At 34.8% G+C, this 23432-nt stretch overlaps 4 protein-coding genes across 6 annotated transcripts; 1 reads left to right on the forward strand and 3 right to left on the reverse strand.

The window, feature by feature from the left end:
• The first annotated feature begins 27 nt into the window (after positions 1-27).
• LOC142526327 (26S proteasome regulatory subunit S10B homolog B-like) lies at positions 28-2400 on the forward strand. 2 transcript variants are annotated; one of them, XR_012815222.1, is made up of 3 exons: positions 28-289; positions 1429-1557; positions 1830-2400. XR_012815222.1 is itself a non-coding variant. In XM_075630636.1 (3 exons), exons 1-3 carry the CDS (start codon positions 187-189, stop codon positions 2371-2373), a joined length of 555 nt encoding a protein of 184 aa, XP_075486751.1. In that variant the 5' UTR covers positions 60-186; the 3' UTR covers positions 2374-2400. The 2 variants fall into 2 exon arrangements, 1 of the variants encoding a protein (XP_075486751.1); XM_075630636.1 differs by lacking the exon at positions 1429-1557 and having other exon boundaries at positions 60-289; positions 1830-1966; positions 2059-2400.
• A 131-nt stretch (positions 2401-2531) lies between these two features.
• LOC142526326 (bifunctional phosphatase IMPL2, chloroplastic-like) lies at positions 2532-6555 on the reverse strand. 2 transcript variants are annotated; one of them, XM_075630634.1, is made up of 9 exons: positions 6067-6555; positions 5888-5966; positions 5090-5184; positions 4953-5002; positions 4672-4838; positions 4490-4556; positions 3812-3901; positions 3078-3189; positions 2532-2926 (listed from the first exon to the last, which is right to left on the reverse strand). In XM_075630634.1, exons 1-9 carry the CDS (start codon positions 6428-6430, stop codon positions 2856-2858), a joined length of 1095 nt encoding a protein of 364 aa, XP_075486749.1. In that variant the 5' UTR covers positions 6431-6555; the 3' UTR covers positions 2532-2855. The 2 variants fall into 2 exon arrangements, with proteins under 2 accessions (XP_075486749.1, XP_075486750.1); XM_075630635.1 differs by having other exon boundaries at positions 2533-2926; positions 4714-4838.
• A 1624-nt stretch (positions 6556-8179) lies between these two features.
• LOC142527190 (uncharacterized) lies at positions 8180-11987 on the reverse strand. Its single transcript, XM_075631926.1, has 4 exons — positions 11824-11987; positions 10525-10950; positions 9558-9586; positions 8180-9455 (listed from the first exon to the last, which is right to left on the reverse strand). Exons 2-4 carry the CDS (start codon positions 10853-10855, stop codon positions 8490-8492), a joined length of 1326 nt encoding a protein of 441 aa, XP_075488041.1. The 5' UTR covers positions 10856-10950; positions 11824-11987; the 3' UTR covers positions 8180-8489.
• A 2960-nt stretch (positions 11988-14947) lies between these two features.
• On the reverse strand, positions 14948-16616 carry LOC142527345 (protein CASPARIAN STRIP INTEGRITY FACTOR 1-like). The gene is made up of 3 exons (XM_075632118.1): positions 16348-16616; positions 15753-15805; positions 14948-15125 (listed from the first exon to the last, which is right to left on the reverse strand). Exons 1-3 carry the CDS (start codon positions 16424-16426, stop codon positions 14952-14954), a joined length of 306 nt encoding a protein of 101 aa, XP_075488233.1. The 5' UTR covers positions 16427-16616; the 3' UTR covers positions 14948-14951.
• Between the last annotated feature and the right edge of the window lie 6816 nt (positions 16617-23432).

A 23432-nucleotide genomic window follows, 5' to 3' on the forward strand; every position in this document is an offset into this window, starting at 1 on the left:
GTCAGTATTTGGGTCTTGGTCGATTTATCCAATCTTTCATTGGGCCTTCTAATGGGCTTCGTCTAATTTAGGCCCAAATTCCCAAAACTAATCATCAGAAAATAACACCTTACTTGCGCACCAAGCTGAATCGTCTTCAGGAGAAAAGTTTGTATCCCAAAAAAAGGTGGAAAGAAGAGAGCGGCAATGGCAAGCGAGAGCGACGACGGAGGAAGCCGGAAATCGGCGATAGCGGATTACCGGAAGAAGCTTCTTAATCATAAAGAACTCGAAGGCCGCGTTCGATCCGGTTTCGCTCTCTTAAAACTTAATTTGCTGCGTTTTTTTGTAATTTAACATCATTTCGTTTGGGTAGAGCTGATTTTTTTATTGATTTATTTAGTATTTTGCTATTCTGAAATTTTAAGAGGTGCAATCTAATGCTGCAGTGTTAGGGTTTATTTTCAATGACATGATGTGTAAAATATTCAGTAGGTTGGGAAATTACACTTTACACGGAAGCCACGTTGATCGTGATGATAAAAAATATGCTGAATAAAATAATCAGCAAGAACCAAGATAGACTACGTCCACGGAGCTAGCGTAAGTTTTTATTACAGTGAGAAAATATTACTAGCATATACAACACTCAATCTCTCAAAGGCTCAATCCCGAGTATAATCGGGAAAATATTTTCTCTATCTCATCCAAGAATAACACTCAATTTTTTTTCTTCTCACTTGAGTTACTCTCTTGAACTTGGGATGCTTAGAAAGCTAGGATGAGATGTCTAGAAAATGAGCAAATGAGCTCTATATATAGCAAACTCTTCAGATTCAAACTTTGCTAGCCACCATATGGACGGTAGTGCGAACATTCGCGTTGGAATGCAATGTGAACATAGGCACAATTTTCTTGCCTCCAAAACACATGTCCAAATCTTAACACAGTAAGCGGTAGGTTTTTCCCTTTTGATGCTGCTGAGCTAGATTGAGGATTCTCACTCATTAGTCATGAAACTTAAATATAATTGGGTCTGTAATCGTAGTTCATTTATGTAAATCTCTACCTCCATTGAGATTTTCTTACTAGTGTGGCCCACGATTTCATCGGCTTTCCAGGAGCAAGTTTTGTAATTACTAGATCAAAATGTCATATTCACTCAGCAAAAAATTTCTTTAAGTTTTTTCGTTGATTTTAATTGTTGGTTGGGACGTGTGAGTTTGGCTTTGGGTGGGAGGGGTGTTTATCCCATCTGTATTTATCTGGTGCTTCATGCAGTTGGAGTTTCATATATCTCAATTTATGAGAGAAGTACTTCATTACTTATGATAGATCAGATGTTGAACTAGCTTATCTGCGAGTTTGGCCGTATTTTATAAAGTCTCTGTTTGTATTAAAGATTGTTTTAGAAAAACACTTACTAAATGACCATTGTCATTTCTGTAGTACGGGAGAATTTGAGATCTACAAAGAAGGAATATACCCAAACAGAAGATGATTGAAGTCACTCCAGAGTGTCGGGCAGATCATAGGCGAAGTTCTAAGGCCTTTGGACAATGAACGCTGGGTGGGAATGTGGGATCTCTATCTTTTATCTAATTTTTTGGAAACGATTGCTGCTTTCAAATTTTATTCTCATAGCCCAATGCCATTCTATCTTCTTGATGTTTTTCACCCATTTGTTGGTGCTGTGACGACTGAATTCTTTGTTAACGATTGCGAATGGTTCTTATTTCAGAGTTTGCTCTGGAATTCAACCGATTCTTTTTATTATCAGGATTGTTTGGCCTTTTTTTTGTTATTTTCTTATTTGGACTACTCATAGACATTGTTTGTTATCCATTCAGTTATAGTGAAAGCCAGCAGCGGACCAAGGTATGTGGTGGGCTGCCGCAATAAGGTTGATAGAGAGAAACTTACTGCAGGCACGAGGGTTGTTCTTGATATGACCACGCTCACAATCATGCGAGCGCTTCCTCGTGAGGTCCATGGACGTGCTCTATGCAAGTGCTTGTTTTTGGCTGGCTGCAGGCTATGTTTCAGGTTGATTAGTCGACTCGACTTTGTGTGGCTCAGGTTGATCCTGGAAATGTGAGTTATTCTGTTGTGGGTGGTCTTTCAGATCAAATCCGAGAACGAAGAGAATCTATAGAATTACCTTTAATGAACCCTGAACTATTTCTGAGGGTTGGCATTAAACCTCCAAAGGCAACTAACTACCTGTTGACTGTTGTGACGCTGTGGATGACTTTCATGTTTATTTGGATTTTGAGTTCGTCCATCACATGGATAATTTTAGGGTGTACTTCTATATGGACCTCCTGGAACTGGAAAGACATTGTTGGCCAGAGCATTGAAATTAATGTTCAATGCGTATGCATATTTTTCTAGTATTAATAAAGGTTGTCCGCATTCACAAAAGATTCTGGTATCTCGCAATGGATGTTTCTCTCTTCAAACCATCAACCAATAACAAAAATTTAGAGAATGTAGCTTGCATGGATACGGAGATAAAATTTATCTATCACAATACAACGTTCGAAACATATGTTTCTAATATATAACAAAACAGCTGTCTCTTTTCAAAAACAAAAACCAAACAAAATATCTGACTATCGACTAATTAAACAGTTGGATAAATAATAAAACACAGTCACAATTTTTTAGAATTTTTTTAGAAATAAGGGTCTAAGCTTTATTCCTGTTGGCTGTTGTCCTGTTGTCGTTCCTACTCCCATGTTTCTATCACTGGGTGTTGAACCACGGTGATATTTTCTAAATTGCAGCGACTAAGCAAGCTGAGTTTCTCGTCCCAAACAACTTTAATCAACAGGAAATTAAATAATATCCAATGAGCAGAGGCAATGCCCCCATTAGTGCCACTGTAGAACGTCCAGAGATTCTTGATGAACCTTTTTATCCCCTGCTGCCACTACATTAAAACCTGCCAAAAAATGGATGGTACACGTGATAGAACTACAGATCTTATAGCACGATTGAGTACTATTATAAATAAATCATACATTGTCCCCAGATTTAAATAGTTGCAAAATCAGATTATGAACAAAAGCAGTTGAATCCACATGACTACATACTCGTGGCATGTGAGTTTGCAGAAGCTTCCCAGTGAAGTTGATTGCCTTTCCAATCAGTTATAACTCCACCAGCACCTTCAATCACAGGTATCAGGGGAAGGAAATCGTATGGCTGGAAAAAAAGAAGCTCAATATCAAGTAGTCTGTCCATGTTACAAACTATAAATTCTACCGGCAGTTTAGCTTTCATCACAAGTATACGCACAAGGCAATATAGCTAAGGAACCGTAATATTTAGTATTTGCAGTAGATGACTGAAGAGAAGGGATAGAGAACCATAAGCATAACTGAGGCAAAATTGCATTTTTTCCATATCTAGCTATAAGAGGTTGCCGTTTTATCCTTGCAATCCACTCTTTTATCTAATGATAATTTCATAATTAATCTTGAACCGACACATTTTGATCCTGTTAACTGTGTATTATTAATTCAAAAGATAATCTTTTTCCGATTCTTAAAGAGCTAATTTGTTTGTTAAATGTCTCCAATTGGCCTAAAACTAAAGTTTGAAACTTGAAACAGAGTATGTGAATCCAGTTTTGGGAAAATTCAAACCTTGCCATCTAAAACTCCAAATTGAATTTTAAAAAAGGGTTAGCTTGTGATTAAGGATATATTGATCCTGTTTTTCCAAAATTTAAATAAGATGTGTGAATTCCAAAAGGACCCAATGGTTGAAGGCATAATTGAATATATCTACGAAAATATGATAGAATTTAGATTATAAAACGTACCTTGAGACCCGACTCTATCACTAAATCTACGTAACCTGAGGATAACAAGGCATAGGCATAACAATCACAGCCATATAGAGGCACTTTCACCTGTAAAACATAAACACACAAACTGAACAACAGAACTAAAAGCACAACTTCGTCAATATAAAGTAACAAAAGTAAATTTGAACTCGGGATTCCGAACAGATAAAAACTACTAAAAAGAACATGTTACGATAGGAATATGACAGAGCCACGAGTACCAAAAGGAACACTGGAGTAAAATTCAGATCAAAATAAAGTTTTTCACTTCTTCAACAGTGAATTGATAAATATAATCTGAGAAAGGGTCTTCAAAGAATGCAACTTCGTCGACAAGAAATTTGGAGATCCCAGAAATCTGAGAGGTCAGCCGAGTCCAAGAAACCAAAACTAACGGACATGGAAAAACGGACCACTGGATGTGTGGATGCAAAAATCATTGAAACAGATTGCCACAATTCTTTGATTGTGTTTTGAAGTTTGTCAGTGTGTGTTTTTGGACACATAATCGCGTGAATCTACGAGAATAAATGATGTAACAGACTATTCATGACAACTCGGAATCAATAAAACAGTGCATGTGATTCTTTTTTGCCATAATCTTAAGCAAAAGGGCTAGATATGTCCAAACCATAGCCAGCTAAAAGGACAGACCTTACTCCTTACTCGAGTAAAGGCCACTTCAGCATCTCCACTGAATAAATGTGGGCTAGTTGTGTACCTGATAATGAGTAAGAAATGTTACGCAACAAAAAAACAGGTCGGTTAGAATAATAAATACCAGAGTCATATATGTTTTAACTTGAGCTCTCATGAAATCTTCAATTATGAAATACTTTAGCGAATAAAGATCAGTTAAGGAAAAAGGATGGACAGACAAGTAGGCCTTTGAGAGCTGTAAACAGTTGCGAGTGGAGATTTCCTGCCCATTCAAAGTAGATTTCCTTCCTCTTAAGCCAATCCATCTCTCTCTCAGAACGGGTTGGTCAATAATGCCGAGGATCTGATAAGGAAAAATAATATTTCAAAACACAAAGCAACAACCACTGGGGAAATTTCTAATTGGAAAGACCATGCAAAGCCTTCCTGAATGAAACAGCTATCTTGGGATCCTTACCGGTCTACCTTCATGGAGTAGAGCAATTAAAGTTCCAAATAAGGGTTTACCTATAAAATAATTAATAAGAAAAATCAATCAGCTGATGAGCAAAACTTCTTCAATCCAAGAGCGACAAAGACCATAGAAATTGATACCAGTTATAAAACTTTTTGTTCCATCTATCGGATCCAAAACCCAAACATAGTCCGCAACCTCTTCTTTGCACCTCCATCCTTTCTCCTCTCCATATCTGAAAATCAGAACCATTTGTCCTTTTTTTTCTAAGAAACTAAACCAGCCAGCTTAAATTTTATGAAAACAGAAAGGTTCTGGGTATATTGACCATTATTTTGATAAAAAGGCAGTGAAATTTGAACATATATATTTTTAAAATAAAATTAGTGCATAAATTTCACTCCCTTGATATATCACAAGGTCGCCAAATTTCAAGGGCCAATTTAGCAGCACTATATATAAGGGGGAAAGAATCTTATATTTATTTGAACTTAAATGTAAGGAATTCTGAAATCTTGGAATGTGATTACAAAAGGAAGGGATGCTTGAGAACGTGTAGCTCATTGGACCAACTTCGTAAGATGATAGGAAGAATCCATCCATAGTTTCGTGCGACTCCAGGATTCCTTAAAGATTCAGTTATTTAGATTTCAGCAGGCTATCGTGCAATGCAATATTGCAGCAGGTGTCAAGCTATTAAACTTTAACATATTCGGATCATGATTGAAGTCGAGGTCCGATTAAACACGTTAAGCCAGGAAATTAAAGGAGACACAATGAATAGCGGGTAAAAAAAGAAGAGAAAACTTGATACGAAGTTATTGTTGACAGTTTAACTAACTTGGAGGTAGAACCCGAATGTTTACTCAGAATGATGATTACCGAAAATCTAATAAATGTAATCTCATCCAAGCCAAACAGCCAGCCCAGAAACTCACATTGCATGAGAAGGAAATTTCTCTTGAATAATTTGAACCATAGACTCCTCTGCAGCTTGATCAGCAATCGTCACAGGACCTAATTTACAAGTTATCAATCACTTAGAAAACACAGACCACAGGAACTTCGATTGATCAAAACTTAACACCACCATTCAAAAACAAAAAAAAAAACTTACTCAAATCCTCTTTGTCCAGAATGTCAAAGCTTTTCCGAAAATATTTGCGGATGACATCCCCTGCGGCGTCAGCAAGCTGATTGCCGACGTCAGCGAAGCGATCCAGGTCAAAACTGTCGAATTCAATACCCGCACTCTGAACGCCATAACTATGATTCCTACAAACATAGGAATCAACGGAAACAGCATCAAATGACGACATTTTACTTGAATTCACCCCAATCGAGCCAAAATTTAGGGAAAAATCACGACGAGAGACCAGAAATTGCGGAAATGCGCGAAGGGTGAAGGTATTATTGTTTGCAGAATGGTGTAAAGAGAGTAAATTAGAGTACGAGAGCATTTGAAGAAGATGAGTGTGCATTGAGGGGTTTATATAGTTGCGTAGCGATAATGGGGTTCTGATCTCACGCACGAACACGCTGAGTGTGTGTGACGTAAGATTCTGCGTGGAGGTGGGGAAAAAGGCAGCGATGTAATTAGTGCAAATTGAACTAATAAAAGAAATTGAAAGATTGATAAATTAAATTCAAAGTTTAAACCAATCAGAAAGTGATTCAGAAATTAGAATCCAATGTTTGGATCGAACTGGAAATTAAATACACGAATTTATAATTTTAAATCTTTCCTCAAAATCTATACTCTTCTAATGTCAAAAACTTGTGTGAGATGATCTCACAGGTCGCATTTTATAAGACGATCTATGATTTGGGTCATCCATGAAAAAATATTATTTTTTTATGCTAAAAATATTAATTTTTATTGTAAATATCGGTAGAATTGACTCATCTCATAGATAAAGATTCATGAGATTTGTTCGAGTAAAACAATTTGGCAATTGATTTTAAATCTATAAAATATATATTTTTGAATCATTTTAATGGATTTTAAATTCTTTATAACATTAAAGTTTTTTAAAATTTTCCACGCATGATTTCTCAGATACAAAAACAATCTTATATAATATTTGGATGGAATGGTTTAGATTGCGAGAGAATTGCAATCAAATGATATTTCAAATGATTAGATTGAAGAGTGAATTTGAATTGAACCAAAATAATATGTGTCGAGAGTTTGTTTTGTTGGAGAAGTTAATGAATTCAAAACATATTTTAAAAAAAATTCCTTAAAAAAGATATTGTTTTGTTGCAAAATATGTTAGAAGTTGATTCTCTTTAAAAACAAAAACAAAACCACTTTTCAATGTTTATCCAAACATCAAAATCTTTTTTTTTAATAAAATCATTTTAAAAAACTTGACTTATTTAAATGTGTTTTTTAAGATACAACTTCTATATCTAAACAAGCTCATCGACAACACAAAAGACTTCGAATCATTCATTGGCTGAAATAGATACAAAAGATTTGATACGTGAGTTTTAAACTAAAAACCATATAATAAAATCCTTCAACTTCAAACTTAGTATTTTAAATCCTTAATTCTATAAGTTATTTAAATCCAATCTTCAAAATTCATTCCTTCAACTAAAAAGAGAAATCGAAAGATAGGAATGTAATTGGAGAAGGCATGATGCAACCAGGTAGTGACAAAATACAAGTTGTTTTTAGGGGTTTCTTCCACTTTGGCTTGCTTTCATGATCTGCTTCTGCTTTCCGATACTTTATCGTCTAATAATGCTTGGGAAAGATAGCGATGTAATCAGAGAAGGCATGATGCAACCAGGTACTTAGTGACAAAATACAAGTTGTTTTTAGGGGTTTTCTTCCACTTCGGCTTGCTTTCATAATCTGCTTCTGCTTTCCGATGCTTTATCGCCTGATGATGCTTCGTGCAAGTGCCATTACAGTGTGTAGCTTTTCAGTTTAGTGCGTCTCTTTTGCAGAGTCACACCCACACGTAACTCCCTCCTCATTTGGGGCCAAACAAAATCATCATTCACGTGAACCCAACACTTGGAATTAACCACAATTGACTTGATGTGTTGCTATTTTACTGATATCAGACAACTCAAGTTCTGAATTTAAAAGCAACTCCATTAAAAAAAATTGATCTTTCACATGCACCAATGACAATTCATTATTGTTCTTTCATGGAGGCCTATAATGGCCCAGTCCCAGGCCTTGAGCAGGCCCATAGACGACTAAATGCAGCTCAATCTGAAGTGTAACCTTGCATTTCCAGCTTAAACAAGAAGTTTGTATTACAACAGAACAAATTAGTCACTCTCATACTAAAAATCTCCCTCTTCCTATATAATTATATAAGGAATTTAACTCCATTCAGTATTATCCCCATTCTTTACAGTATATTTCTGCAGCAAAAATGAAATTATAAATTTTTTGGCAGAGGGGCGATTACCCAACTTGGTCCCGCCTCCAGTAGTGATGTGCGAATACGAGAATCTAAATATTTAGTTCCTTAGAGATAGGATGGACACTCACTCTTAATCCATAAAGAAGGCTCAGTTCTTGATGGATTGATTTTCAGACATCGATCTTCCCCAGAAAAAAACCTTTTTTCGAGTAGATTGATTTTCAGACATGAATCGAGGGATCTTGAAGTTGAATGAGAAAGGTCGCCTGAGAAAAGGCTTTCCTTGTGAGCTCTTCATGCTCGAACTTGAGCTCATCTTGGGACTCCTTCCTTCAACTTCACTATTTCTATGCCGATCAAATATAAAATTACGGTTGAGATCACTGTCGACAACAAGTTTTTTCAAACGCTTTCTAGCCTTTGAACCTAGTTCAGCTTTCAATGCCTTTTCAGACATCTTCATGACACGTTTCTCCCCGAAAATACACACTGGGCAATCTGGGTCATATTTGTTGATTTCAGGAGTCATATTTTCCAGGCATTCAGAATGGTAAACATGTCCACAAGTTAATACAGAAACAACAGCTAGTTCGTTGGAGGATATATGGCTGCTCCACCGAAATGAAGATCTCTCGGTTAAAAGTTTCGAACAAACACCACAAGTTTGGAGATCCAAAGAAGGAGATCCTGAATGCCCAACAGAACGGGTATTTTTGTCTCGACCGAATCCTGAGGTTTCACTATCAAAAGACAACCTTTCTTTCCGATTAGTCATGAGCTCAGAGAAGCCAGGGATTGACCAACTGTCAGATGACCCGCCATTAGAGCCCCGGTTCGAATCATTACCCCAAGCAGGGGGAATAAAAGAAGATGCCTCTTCTGAAATTGAGAATGTTGGTGATTTGTATTCTGGAATTCGGCTATCAGATACTTGGCGTAATAGCAGACGTCCAGGAGAACGGTTATGCCATCTGGAAGGAGTCAAGTTCGGAGGAACAACATGACCTTGGGAAGACAAAGGAGATGTTGAAAGAGATGAGACGGAAGGTGCCGCAGGAGAGAACTTAATAGGTGATGTACATGAAATAGATGGGGATTCTGTTGGCTCCTTCACCTGAATAGTGAACAAGCGGAATGGAAACAAAGTCAAGCTTCAAAAAAGTACATGGATCGACTTTTAAAAAAAAAACTAACTTCATCAATACTCCCCACATACCTCCACCAGACCACGTGAGATAGCTTGATCTACAAAAAGAATCGAAATACAGAATGAAAGTAAATACCAATCTCATCTTAGCAACAATGATGAATAGGAAAAGAGCAACATGAAACTGAACACCCACTATTTTTCTACTCAAATGCTACCAAAATGAGAGCTGATATTTAATAGAAAAGGCAGATAACACTTGAACTAAAATTTACTACATAATCGTCAAAACCCACAAAATTTAAGAGAAACAGAAAGCACTGATGGCAGATTTTTAACTAAAGCGGGTTAAATAAGACACTCTAAAGCCAAATATCTTCATCATTGGGTTGTGTTTCTCAAAAAGAGAGTGATCTAAGAGATTTACATTCCTTGATCAATAAAATAACTGTGCATAAAGATGTTGTTTCTCAACCAAACAATACGCACCAAGTGAGGATAAAGCACTCTAATCTCAAATTCTATGCGAATTGGTCTCCTCTTAAACAAATATGTCATCCTAAATAATTTAACTTCAAGTTCTACACTGGCATATCAAACTTTTCAAGCCTCCAGCATCCCTCCATGTCTCTCTCTCTCTCACACACACACTCTCCTCTACATCCTAATATGCTGCATGACAACTTCTCCGACTTTTCGATATGTGCATGTATACTTTGAGCCATCAGAAGTATAGGAAATACGACCGATCACATTATGATCGACAATCGACATGAGTGAGGTCCACCGTGAATTTAAATTACAGGCCCGTTAATGATAAGTGCCCTCGTGTCAGATAGTAGAAAATTTCTTTCCCAGGCTGATTTTAGAAAATTCCCAAACAAATCCAACACCAACAAAATCAGGAAACTTTACTGTCCATTCCTAAATTGTTACTATTTGCACACCTAAGTACTCTTGAGAAACATGAGGTAGTTTACAAGCAACTACACCGCTGAAAAGAATGAAGACATAAGAAATCCATAGAGTTACTTACCAGAAGATGGAAACCTTAAAACCACGGTATTTCCTCCAGTAACTGCGGGGTGGTTTTGCCACGCAGGTGATCGAAAACTATCCAACGGACTGCCCTCATCAGAAGCAAATGCAGTTTCGACAGGTGTACCAGATTTGACATCCACTCGACTGTTTCCACCACCTCCACCATGTAAACAATTCGCAGGTATCTCTTCCCCAGCCACCCGTCCACGATTATCACGTCGAAAACTCCAGGATGGTGAATAGCGAGCATGCCTCTGCACAGTTTCACTTGAAGGTCCATTCGTTATAGTTCTACTCTTAGCTGCAACACAACAAACTGCCCCCATTCTTCCTCAGTCACACGCCAAGGACTCGATAACTTATGGTTAACGGACCCCTTTCACATCAATCATCTCACAAAAAAGAACACAACTTAAGTTACCTGCAATTGTAAAGTTATGGTAAACCATCATCCATGCAGTGATTCAATGAGAACCCCTCACTTCATATATGTTAACAACAAAATTTAACATTTATCAATCTGTCTGATTTCTAAATCATTGAACAGCAATTATCACTCCACAAGTCTACAATTTCAAAGGTTTCATCTCATCAGTTAAATAGACAATAAATAACTGAATGATATCGACAATCACCTTCACCATCTTACTACTACACTGCAAGTAAATTAATTTACAATAATCTTTAAATAATCCAAACAGAAATAAATTCTTAGCACAAGAATGTAAGTACCCACAAACAGGATTTGACATAATCTAAATCAAGAATAATCGCACTATTAATTTTGCAAACTGCCCACACCTACTCGGAGTAAGGATCCCGAGTTCCAGATCTCCTATCAATTCGAATCTATGCAAAATCTCTTGAAAATCATATAAAACAGCTCGCTCAACTCTTTTGCAGCTAAAATTCTTCATAACATTCACATAAAGTAACAAGAATATTCACCGTTAAATGAATACCTTAATCAATAGACTTTACAAAGTCATGACAAACAAAATTGAACACTCGATTCAAAAGTGACTCTATATTTGAAGGAGAATACAGGTAAAAAAAACTAAAAACACGAAGGGTCTGACAACACAGAGGTCAACATAGATCCGAAATTCGGGCCTAAACAGCTGAAAGTCACAGTCCAAACATTTGGCATCAATCTAAACACCTCTGATCCAAAAAAAATTGCACTATCATCTGACAATCATATTTTCACGAAATAAAACACGATGCAATCCATCTAATCGCAAAAATAGCAATTATACATCGAACATCCAAATAAAAAACATAAGCAACTTACCGAAGATCGGTCAAAATTGTCTCACCGCTTCCAAACCCTAGAAAAATAGCAGAGAGAGTATACGTGTTAAGACTTTGGAGTGCGTGAACGCTTGTTTAATTTATGGAGTCTATGTATAAATATTTGTATGCAATTGAAATATATACATACAATGTGTACGTACAGAGTGAAAAGGGGTATGTTTCTTTCGACTGCAGTACTAGTTTTCCATAAAGAGGGAGATGACGGTTGATTTGACGACGTTGGTTGTTTACCGTCTACATTTTCAAACGGTGGTGGGCCTCAAATTCTAACGGCGTCAATAAGAAACGTTTGGTTAAACTAAATTAATTATTAATGTATTTTTAAAAATTAAAAAAGTGTTTCCATTGATTTAGTTATTATTTTCCCTTTCATTTTATATTTATTAAATTTCGAACGATTGATCTTTTGTAAAAAAAATTTGTAAAGTATTTGATTAAATTATTAATAACTGGATTTCTTTTATTTTTAAGATTCTTTATAAGTTCGCACGTTTTAACATTATAAAGTGAGAGATTATTTGAATTTATTTATTTAATTTCGTATGAAGCATATAAAAACGATTTGTTTTAGTTATTTCATTTATTTACTTATTATTTTATTTATTTTGATTATTATTAAATTGGGATGCTTTTATTATTTATTTAAAATCGGTTCTAATCAATATCGTTCTCTTGATGAAAAGAGTTACGTCAATGTACCATTAACACAAACATTATGTGAGACGGTCTCACAAGTCAATTTTATAAAACGAATATTCTATATTGGTCGCACATGAAATATTATTATTTTTTATTGTAAATGAAACTATCTAACAAAAGACATACTACGTCATTAATAAGATGGTAGAAGAAAATACGTTTTATGAATATTTTGATTGCAGTGGTTGGTTTGTTGCGCATGCAAATTTGGAAATGAAACAAGCCCACAAAATAAAACATTTTTCCTATATTGATATGTATTATGTAAACCTCATAACTAAAATAATAATCTTGATATTTGATATCTCATGAATGGAGCCATCGAGATCATGATCAAACCAGACTTTGGACCCTCGGTCCATTCTTAATCAAGGTAGGTGGTCATGACAAGCCCAAATACTCTCATATAAATATCAAGTTTGAGTGTCCATTTCAGGCATTTATTATATTAGTTTTCAGCAGCATCCTTAACTCCTATCTCATTTTATTCATAGTATTTGACTTGAGCGTAGAAGCGGTTACGTCGGGACATCCTCCCAACGTTCTTCTAACGGCCTCCTTCGTGATTTCAGGCCTAGAGTGAATTCGAAATCTGTATTCGAACTAGCATCACCTATTGAAAACGAATCTTATATTTCTAGTGAATATCAATATCTATTACAAACGTTATCAAATTTTGATGCCTCGCTTTATGCGCATAATGTCTAAAATTAGCATATAGAGTGACCTGTTGGATACGTATATAGTGGACTGACGCACCTTTGCTCCAAATATGTTCATATGTGGAAGCAGTGGAATTCGCACGGGGTACGCGGCGTGGCTCCCATTCGATTCACATCGCGGAGATAAATTAAATTTAATGTTTTTTTTACGATATAGTTTACTTTAAAATTTACGGGATGAAATATTTAATATTTATATAGTTATATAGCTACTAATCGGATTTATAATTTCGTAATCATTTTTCTAATATTTTATTATAGTGATACTATATGCTTTATTTTCCTATATTTTTTTAAGTTTAGAGTAATTTATTTATGCGTATAAACTAAACAAAATATTGAAATATTTATTAAGAATAAAAGTCGTAGTCCAAGTATTGGAAGTCCACGGTTTGTTGGAAAGCTATCAGCATCACTCTTCCTACTCCACACATTCCATTTCTAGGGTTAGGGTTTTGCTAGGCCAGATTTGACCTATACATCATCGAAAATTGAGCCCAATTTAGGAGACAAATATAAAATATTATTTATGTAGTCAACAACAGAAGTTTAAAAACAAAATTTGTCTTGGGAGCCTGTGAATTTTCCACTTAAAAAAAGGTTTGCGGATTTCGGTCGTCGTTGACCGTTAACGACGATTTTTGAAAAATCGTCTATAATTATGCTACGGTTTTTCAAAAATCTCCGCTATAATATAATTTCAAAACACCGTGGTTAATTTAATTATTTTTAAAATAATATTTTTGAAATTATAATATTTGAATTTTAAAGGATGAATACATTTTTTTTATATTTTTAATTGTATGCATCAATATGTTTTTTTTCCTGAAATTTTTTATAATGTTTTTGAATATTTATCAAACAAAATAAATTAAATTAAATTGTTCTAAAAAAAAACATTAAACTCAGCAAACTAATATACATCTGCGTTGGCTAGTAGCTTTGTATAATTTATCATGAATAAAGGTTACAAGTTTTAATGTTAAAAAAATTAATTTTTGTCTTTTTTTTGTCTCTAATTAATTTCATATCTATTTAAATTTTCTAAATTCTTGTTGGCCATTAATTATTTGGCTTCAAAATTTGGATAATTCTATCCCATTAATTCAAAATTTGGATTATTCTATCATGCCCATCATATTCACAATAAAAAGTAATATTCATAACATAAAAAATAGTATTTTTTCATGAATGACTCAAATAAGAGAGCCGTCTCACAAATTTGGATCATTCTCACAAATAAGACCGTCTCACACAAGTTTTTGTCTATTTTAAATGGGAAACTTAAAAGTTTGAAACCCTTAAATTTAATGCATATTAAATTGTTCATTATTGCAAGGAGGTTGACACATTAAATCACTATGGAGTCAACAACCCATAATTAAAGTTTGAAAAAAAATTGGTTAATGCAAATTACATATTGGTTTGAGTTGTAATTATTATTTCCCTTTTATTGTATGTCTCTACATTATATTTTCTCCCACCCAAATATAAAGATTGTATTTCTTTTTAATTTCATTCTTTCCAAATATATAGTCCAATATCTATATTTTTTTATTTCTTTTCAAGACGCAACATGGACCTAATTTATATAAAATACTTAAAATAAAAATGAGTTACAAATATTATTTATAACACACAAAAACTCAGCATATTAAATATATTACTATATATTTAATATATATTATATGATGAGTTTAATATTAAAAGGGGGTGATTTATATAAATAATGACGATTATGGGGAATGAGTTTGAAAGGAGGCTTGACGAGTGCGGGGGCCGGATCGTATATGCCATAGTCGTTTGTTTTCACTTTAAGAATTCTCTCTTTGCGTAGTTGCCCCCATGATTTCATTTCCTGCCAATAAATTAAAAAATAAAAAAAATTATAAAAAGTAAATAAATATATATATTAATAATAAAGGTATAAAAACATATATATAGTAATAGATAATGGGTTAGTGGGTAGCCACTCGAATTAACGTTTGATCCCAAAGTGTAAAAAAAACAAAGGATTTTCCAACGTAGGGGCAATCGTGAGCAAAAAGAGCAGGTTACCTCGTAGCAGTACCGCGGACACTGAATTTTGGTTGGGAAACTATACAAAAGTTTTAAATAATTTTTCCAACTAATTAAGAAACTTTAGGAACTGGGTCCACCTTGCTTATTTTTTCAACTACACGATGATGATCAGAGTTTTTTCACTATAATCTGAATCAGGTATGTCACTAAAGTTTTATGTCACTGCATCATAAATGTGATAACGGATCCCTTACTTTGTTTTTTTTTTTTTTGAGTCGGAGAGCCGATATCTCGTCCTAAATTTGAGACGTTGATATGTGATGTGCTAACAAGGCATAAAAGGGTCCACCTTGCTTATTTCCGTCATTGTTTGGTAGAGATTCTGAGGTTATTATCCATTTGATGAAGAAGATATAGACACCAAGTTTGCTTACGTAAAGTAAATCTACCAATGTAATAGTACCTCATCATCAGTCGTGCTCACTTTCTTCGACTCCCCTGATTTACGCAGTCGCCCTGCATGAAAAAATTCACTTAATTTGGATAAAACTTGCGAAGCAACGGAAGAAGTCCGTCAACCTGGAGAAACATATTGTATTAGATGCTCAGAAGATGTTTATGAGTATTTTGTGGCGCCCGGACGTCTAACATATCAAAATTATATATATAGATGATACCCGTGCCAACCATGATCATTGATAATTAGTACTTCAGTGGTGCTGTATCAGATTCAAGCCATATCAAATTATATGGTTAAAAATTTCAAAACCAGTGACACAATTACATCCCGAAAAATGTCCTATCGACATATGTATTTACACACACATACATATAACCAACTTCATGCGAACTGCTTGTGTGAATGAAGTTTATTTCCGCGGCCTATGCGTGGCGAATATCGATTTGTAGAACAAAATTTAACAGGAAAGTTCAAAAAACGTTTAATATTTTGCTGCATGTTAGTGAAAATACATGAAAGATTATTATCGTATATCTCGGTCTCTTCTTTAACAATAAATAAGCTAATTTCTTGAGCAGTTACTGTAATAAAATCGTACCTGCTAACGAAGTCGAAAAGAGAGCTGCAGATAGAAGGAGGAGGAGGAGGCTGATTTTCTTGATAAGAATGATTTTCATTTTCTTCTTCACCAAAGGAAAAGATTCCTCCAAAGATTTTAGAAGGGTAGCTCAGTACTGTAAAAAAGAAAGAAATTGGATTCTTTCTATTATGTAGCACTAGAAAAGCTTATGTTGTTTGCAACTAAACAACAATATTTTTCAATGTGACAGGCCACGATCATTTACCTGTAGGGAGAAGTTTATATATTGATCTAAAAGTGGACAATTATTAGATATTACGAAAATATAAAATAAGATAATGGGATTTTTTTTCAAGATATTTTGCTATATTGATATAATTAAGTTATTCGTCCCAAGTTTAATTTTTGAATAAGTAATTAAGCGTGTCATCATGTATTGTGAGAACCCAAATTTTTGGGTATCTAATTAATTAAATATAGATATGTATAAGAATTTATTTTCGATTTATAATAAATTCGAAAATATTAAATAATACATGGTATTTGAATTATCGTAATTTTAGTCAATTTATTATCGGTAATCATTGACCAATCTTATTATTTATCAATTTAATATCGGTAATCATTGACCATTCTTATTATTTATTACATATCTTGTATTATTATGGAATATTGTTAACATTCCATTGATTTCTTCGATTCTCTTTTATATATATATATATATATATATATATATATATATAAAATTGGCTTCAATTTTCGAGATATTTTATAACCTTCCAATCGATTTTATGACATTCATACATAGTAAGTTGACCCAAATTACCCATATTTTTTGTTATTTTTTATAATTTTTTTTCCACGATATGATATGATAGGACAACTTATATATATTTAGTACACATTTAATTTTTTAGGTATACTGACTTTTTTTATCAACTAATTTCCAAATAAAGAAATTTCAAGCCAATAAATACATGGAAATCGAAATCGGGACATGACATCTATAGTGTACTGTACAGTATAAAAGATTTGATTTGTATGTTAACTATCGTCTATAAATGTTAGGAAAGTTAGACGAGATTCAAATTTTAAACCTTTGGGAATATATGGGAAATCTCTGAAGATGGTGTTGTCTATATAATATATGAATTTAAATTTTCAAAATGTAAAGGTGATGGACAATGCTTTATCGTTGTTGGAGCATGCACCAAGTCTAAGTAGTTAGTGGATTAATTCATTAATTAATGAAACACTAATTTTCTTTAGAGAAATGTGACTACTCGATCATCATCAAATCATATCAAGAACAGTCCCCTTCACGATATACAATATTTGATATGGGATTGATTGAACATAGAAATTTTCGTGAGACAGTCTCATGAGTCAATTTTGTAATACAGATATTCTATTTAAGTTATTCATGAAAAAATATCGTTTTTTTTATGTCAAAATATTACTTATTATTGTAAATATAGACACGATCGATCCGTTTCACAGACCGTCTCTCACGATCTACTATTGTTTGAAACACCCAAAAATTTGTCTCTAATTAGCATTGAACTTACATTCATGGTTGACATAAAATTCGAAAATTAATGAACTCATGCTGGATTTTCTAGAAAAGGGATCTGTCCACAAGTCCAATTAAAACCAAAAGAATTAGCTTATGTGAACTCGTGTTTGTTATACAAATTAATGATAGTGAGTACAATAATTAGGCCAAGTAGTTCATAATGGTCCTTTTGGGTAAGTGTTAGATTTAAAAATGAAATAATTTGCTACGGTATGACATTTAAGCTGGATAAACGAGATTATATTGTTTATTTTAATTACAATTAAAATAAAATAAAGAGAAATATATTCAATGAAATTTATAGTAAAGCTATGATAGGAATAATAATAAACAAATACTTAACCAATTAATTGAAGAATAAGTCTCATGTGAGACAGTCTAATGGATTTTTTGTCCGTGAGACGTGCAGAGCCGTACCTTTTATGAGGCCAACCAAGCGGTTGCCTCAGGGCCTAGCCTAATAAGGGGCCCTTTATATACATAAATATATATATAGTATATGTTATTTATTCTTTAAATCACTCAAAATCTCAACCCTAATTTTTGTTCTCATTCAACGAAAAAGTTTATGGTCCCCTACTTCTCTATTAAGCTTGAAGGTAAGTAATTTTCTTCATGAATTATGCTTTATTTCTATTTCAAATCTTCTTTATAAATACAAATTTATATTTATATTTGTAGATTAATCTATCAAAGGATACTCATTGAAAATGAAATTTACTTGCGATATGGGCAGTGTAATGTGCTTAGAGATCATATTAATTAAATATATAACTGAAGCACAAATCACATTATTTAAATTCTTTAATGATTTATAATTGAATTATGAGTTTTATATAAATTTAATGTGCGACTTGTGTAATTAATAAGTGAATAGTCTAAAAAAATAAAATAAATTGTGAATAGAGCTTGAATGTGTGGACCGTTGAAAGATGAAATTCATTGTTTTTTTGGGATTTTTTTGTCTTTTCATTTTATGGTTTGTTATTTCGACTAAAAGAATTATTTGATTTTGTAATTTCTACATCATAAAGACTAAAATATAGTTTCTACAAGAATTATCTTCAATCAACGATATCGTAAGATAGACTAAATGAGCCAACTATGTTGTCGATTGAGAAAGAAATAGTATGACAATTGGATTACATAGATTTGATAAATATTTTCGCACCTAGAAAACTACACGAGTAGTATTTATGTAGTTATTTTAAATATTTATTAAGTTGTTATTGATGTAATATATTGGTTTTGATATATTTATGTATTTATTAATGTTGAGGATCGGGTTGAGTTTAGAAGGGGGGGTTGAATAAACTCAATGGCCAACTTATTAACTTCTTTTCGAATGATGTGCTAAAATCATGTTGGAGATTTTAACGATTCTTGTTCAAGTATAAAGACCAGCAGACCACAAGATAATGTGCGAAAAACGATCTGTTGGTTAGTGGGTGAAAAATGATAAAGCCGAAAAAGCAGTACATAGCACAAGGTTTGTTTCTGGAAGTTCGAAGATGAATCTTCTACGTCTCCCCTTCTTCTATTTCCAGAAGGTATCACTAAAAGACTTTGGTGAATACAGCACAACAATTGTACACACCCACTTCAATAGGACTTACCCTTCGCCTATCGAAACTCTTAGTTTTACAACTCAACTTCTTGAATGATCATAAGTTCTGGAAAAGACCTCTTTTCTAGTTACAATTCTTCTATCAATGAAATAATGAAGTGAATAGCTTGAGAAGATATAACGAAAATAGCTAGCACAATATGATCTCAATGATCAAGAGTATGCAATGAAGCGTGTGCTGCTTTTTCAGTGTTGAGCTTTTGGGATGACTGAAAGTTCTAGCGATGCTCAAATGATATTCTTTGATTTAGATTCGTTCCACTTCTCTCTCTTGAAAAGTGCTTCGTCTCCATATATATAGACTTTATCCAACGTTAAAATCTGAACGGCTCTTTTGACTTTCAGTGGTTCAGCTTTATTGCCGAAAATGGACCCTGCAGAATACATTAAAAGTAATCAGTCGCAGTTCATACCAAAATGGTATACCGTCTTAAATGTTCTTGTATAGCATTTAATGGCATTTAATGAAGCAATAAATGTTGGTATCACGTTAATAGATCAACGGTAATATTTAGAGACTTTGAGATACGCAAGATTCTGTTAGTGTATATTTCGAATTTTGTATCCTTCTAGTTCAGGTTTTAGCTAAGAAATTATTTAAGCAGGTTTTAGCGCGATACAAGTACTTCTGGTTTACAACATCTACTGGTTCTACTGGTTTTGTACTAATCCAACATCTACTGGTTCTACTGATTTTGTACTTAATCCAACATCTACTGGTTTTTCCTTAGCATCTCCACAATAAATTTAATTCTAACAATTTCCCCCTTTGTGGTGATGCCAAACCTAGATGTTCTGTGTTAGTAAAATAGAGATAAGAACGGATTAGATAATCAAAACAATTTATATCCAGAGAAAATCACATTAAACATAAATATAAAAGAGACACAAGAAAAATTAGTTTGTTCCAATATCCCTGAAGATGGCTTCATCTGGATTTTGATCCCTTCCAGTTGGTCTGCTGCTACTTGCTCCAGTTCTATCGTCTTCCCCTTTTTGGCATCATCAAGAAGGACCCTAGCAAGTAATTCATCCATTCTCCCAGATAAGTTGTGAATGCCATTTGTCAGCATCTCCAAATAAGGAGTCTGATTAGAAACTCGATCATTAATAGCAGTGAGCGTTTGAGATTGAGAATCAATCTTGGCATCCATCAGGTCCATGGTGGTGGAGATTGATCAAAACATTTCATCATGCTCGGTGATCCTGGTAAATATATCAGATTGAGCAAGCGCGATTTGACTGGAAACTTCTGGATATGGCCTGTCGAAAGACGATGGTCTCAGCATGCATTTACTCAGAGATTCCGCAGTGTTCTGTATTTCCTTAGAAATGCGTTCTCGGAAGAATTGAGCATCATGAAATTCGGCGGCATTTTCATAAGATATCCGCTTGACTAAGTCTGAAAGATTTACAAGATCCCTTTGGAGAGCATCAATTTGGAATTCTAGATCAAATGGTTCCATAGCTGGGGAAGGAAGTCCTTGCTTGCAATCTTTGTCTAATTTCCTCCATTCGAGCAATGCACTCAGGAGACTGCAAAGAAGGAATAGAGAATGGTGAAGCTTCTGCTTGAGTCGTAACAGCTGGTTCTGGTTCAGCAGAAGGTCCTTCTGAAGCAGTAGACGTTCTATTGGCCCTTCGTCTGGTTGCTGCAAAACAGCAGCAGGTACAGATACAGCTTGTGGCTCAACAACAGAGGGTGAAAGTATGCAACAAAATTGCCATATCAGCTTGGTGAGCTTCTGAAAAATGCTCAAGTGCTGGAAGAGACGATGAAGCAGTAGTCATAACAGTAGCACTGGCAGTAGCAGTTGCAGTAGCAGTAGCAGATTCTGGAGAAGGATCAGTAGTAGTAGGAATAGCTTGAAGCAATTCATCTTGTGTTGTTTGGGTCGGCATAATCGATTCGATTACCTCATCAACAGAGGCCAGATCATGTACAGAGATCAGAGATGAAGATTGAGTAGGAACTTCTACTGGTACAGGAGTACTAGAGACCTTGACTTCAGGAGAAGCTTTGGTCGGTTCCTCAACTGTCTGATTCTTCAAAATTGCGGAGACAGAAGTGAGACTGAACTTTGGAGGCCGAGAAAAGGCCTTTTCCTTATCAGCAATTTGTTCAGAAAGAATTGTCAGCTGCTCCGACAAAATTTGAATGACATTCTGGTCATGAAAAGCAGTAGGACTTGCAGAGTCAAAATTTGACTTTAAGGTTTTCAGAACAGTGTCCATCTTCTGCATTTTGAATTTTTCCAGAATGTAATTGCGACGATTTATAGCTTCTATCACATTTCGTGTCCCGGCAGCATCAAAAACCTTTTTCTCATTTTCTACTGTTTGAGCATAAACACCAGTAGTTTCAAAAATGTGATTGGGTGGTAGACCTCGTACCTTAAGCAATCGTCAAAAAATTTCATATCTTCTCTGGTTGAGATCTCAACTTCTTCCAGATGTAGATTTATTGCTGTTTGGATTGAGGAGGGAGCCACCGGTGATTCAAACAACTCAGTAATCTTACCTTTCCCTTTTCCAGAAGAGGCAGAGACTACTGGTTTAAAAGCAGAAGAACCAGTAGCTGATTCTCGAATGACCAACTAGAAGTTGGTCTGAAGCTTTGAGCAGGTGAGGGCCCTGATTCAATAGGTTTGGCTTTGGGTGGATGAAACAACAGATGGAAAAACTTGGCGGAGAGGAACATTCTCCAGTTCAGAAAGAACCGCTGTTTTCCTTGATGCGGATTGTTGTGCGAGGCTTCTTCTTAGCTGGGGTGGGAGGCAGTGAAGCTTGCTGAGTGAGTGCTGCTGATTCTCCAGATTCTGTTTTGTCAGAATCAGACACGACCACAACTCTTTTTCGTTTAATTTTCTTCTGCCCCTCAATTGAGATTCTTCAATCTCCTTCTAATGCCCAAAACGCACCAACGGTTAGCTTTGGCCTTAAAGCAAGCACGCTATCAGCATCAGTCATTGTTACCGAAGAGCCTCCTCTTCTGCTGTTCAGGAACACCAGCAATCTTTCACATTTACTGATTTGTACAGCAAATCCAGTACTTTTCCTGAGAATCATATCCTTCATAATGCGAAACAGAAAACGTCCCCAATCCACTTTCTTTTCTGATGTGATGGCCACCATCACTTGAACCTTTTCTTTTGTTAGTTTGTCAAAGGTTCCAGCCTTAACTAACAAGGCTTTTGCTACTATATCAGCGAGTACCTGGTACTCAATTTTCAGTAGCTTTTTGAAGCAAGAGGGTGAAAGTTCTTCTCCAGTGGCTGAAAAATTTGTCAAGGCGATGGACATGTCTTCCTTTGAAATGTCCGAGAGCTCGGAAAGGCCAGAAATCGGTAGGAAGAAAGTGGAACCCAGAAGTGCAGCATCAATAGATCGATGCATCTCCCTGTGTATAGGTAATCTTGCCTTCCACAACTTCTGCTTTGGCATAGAAATCCAGAAGAACAGACTTGTAGATAACAGCAGGCGATTCCAAGAATATTCGAAGCCCAGACTTTTCCAATGATTTGAACATCTTGACAAGATTCTCATCCTTAATAGTGAGAACAGAAGCAAAATTCACCTGATAAGCATTCAACGTATATGCTGCGGCCATTTCTAAATTTGAAAGAGAATAGAAGTATGTTAGCAGTAGATGCGAAAAAGCAGTAGAGACAAGGAAATAATCTGAGTTCGTAAAGCGTAGTAAAAAAAATGAACGGTTAAAGCAAAATATACAGCCGTCAGTGAACATAGGGACACGTGTCGATATGTTAGAAGAGAGAGAGGCAAAAGTGTCAGTTACTCTACTCATTTTAAAATATTTTAAAAATTGGCGGGCTGTCCGAGGCGGTTGCTAAATAAACAGAAGCTGATTTGTCATTTTATGATAATATCTACTGGAAG

The sequence above is a fragment of the Primulina tabacum genome, chromosome 15 (assembly GCF_025594145.1).
Source record: "Primulina tabacum isolate GXHZ01 chromosome 15, ASM2559414v2, whole genome shotgun sequence".
NCBI classification, from domain to species: domain Eukaryota; kingdom Viridiplantae; phylum Streptophyta; class Magnoliopsida; order Lamiales; family Gesneriaceae; genus Primulina; species Primulina tabacum.

Excerpts from the sequence above, each read along its gene's own strand:
- LOC142526327 (XM_075630636.1), top strand. The coding sequence starts at position 187 with ATGGCAAGCGAGAGCGACGACGGAGGAAGCCGGAAATCGGCGATAGCG. Across the intron at positions 290-1,829 it reads CGAAGGCCGCGTTCGATCCG|TTATAGTGAAAGCCAGCAGC; the intron begins GTTTCGCTCTCT and ends TTATCCATTCAG. Across the intron at positions 1,967-2,058 it reads TGCGAGCGCTTCCTCGTGAG|GTTGATCCTGGAAATGTGAG; the intron begins GTCCATGGACGT and ends TGTGTGGCTCAG.
- LOC142526326 (XM_075630634.1), bottom strand. The coding sequence starts at position 6,430 with ATGCACACTCATCTTCTTCAAATGCTCTCGTACTCTAATTTACTCTCT. Across the intron at positions 4,839-4,952 it reads TACTCCATGAAGGTAGACCG|ATCCTCGGCATTATTGACCA; the intron begins GTAAGGATCCCA and ends TTTCCTTATCAG. Across the intron at positions 3,190-3,811 it reads TGATAGAGTCGGGTCTCAAG|CCATACGATTTCCTTCCCCT; the intron begins GTACGTTTTATA and ends CTTTTTTTCCAG.
- LOC142527190 (XM_075631926.1), bottom strand. The coding sequence starts at position 10,855 with ATGGGGGCAGTTTGTTGTGTTGCAGCTAAGAGTAGAACTATAACGAAT. Across the intron at positions 9,587-10,524 it reads TTTAAGGTTTCCATCTTCTG|ATCAAGCTATCTCACGTGGT; the intron begins GTAAGTAACTCT and ends TTCTTTTTGTAG. Across the intron at positions 9,456-9,557 it reads TCTCACGTGGTCTGGTGGAG|GTGAAGGAGCCAACAGAATC; the intron begins GTATGTGGGGAG and ends TTCACTATTCAG.
- LOC142527345 (XM_075632118.1), bottom strand. The coding sequence starts at position 16,426 with ATGAAAATCATTCTTATCAAGAAAATCAGCCTCCTCCTCCTCCTTCTA. Across the intron at positions 15,806-16,347 it reads CTTTTCGACTTCGTTAGCAG|GGCGACTGCGTAAATCAGGG; the intron begins GTACGATTTTAT and ends TTTTTCATGCAG. Across the intron at positions 15,126-15,752 it reads TGAGCACGACTGATGATGAG|GAAATGAAATCATGGGGGCA; the intron begins GTACTATTACAT and ends ATTTATTGGCAG.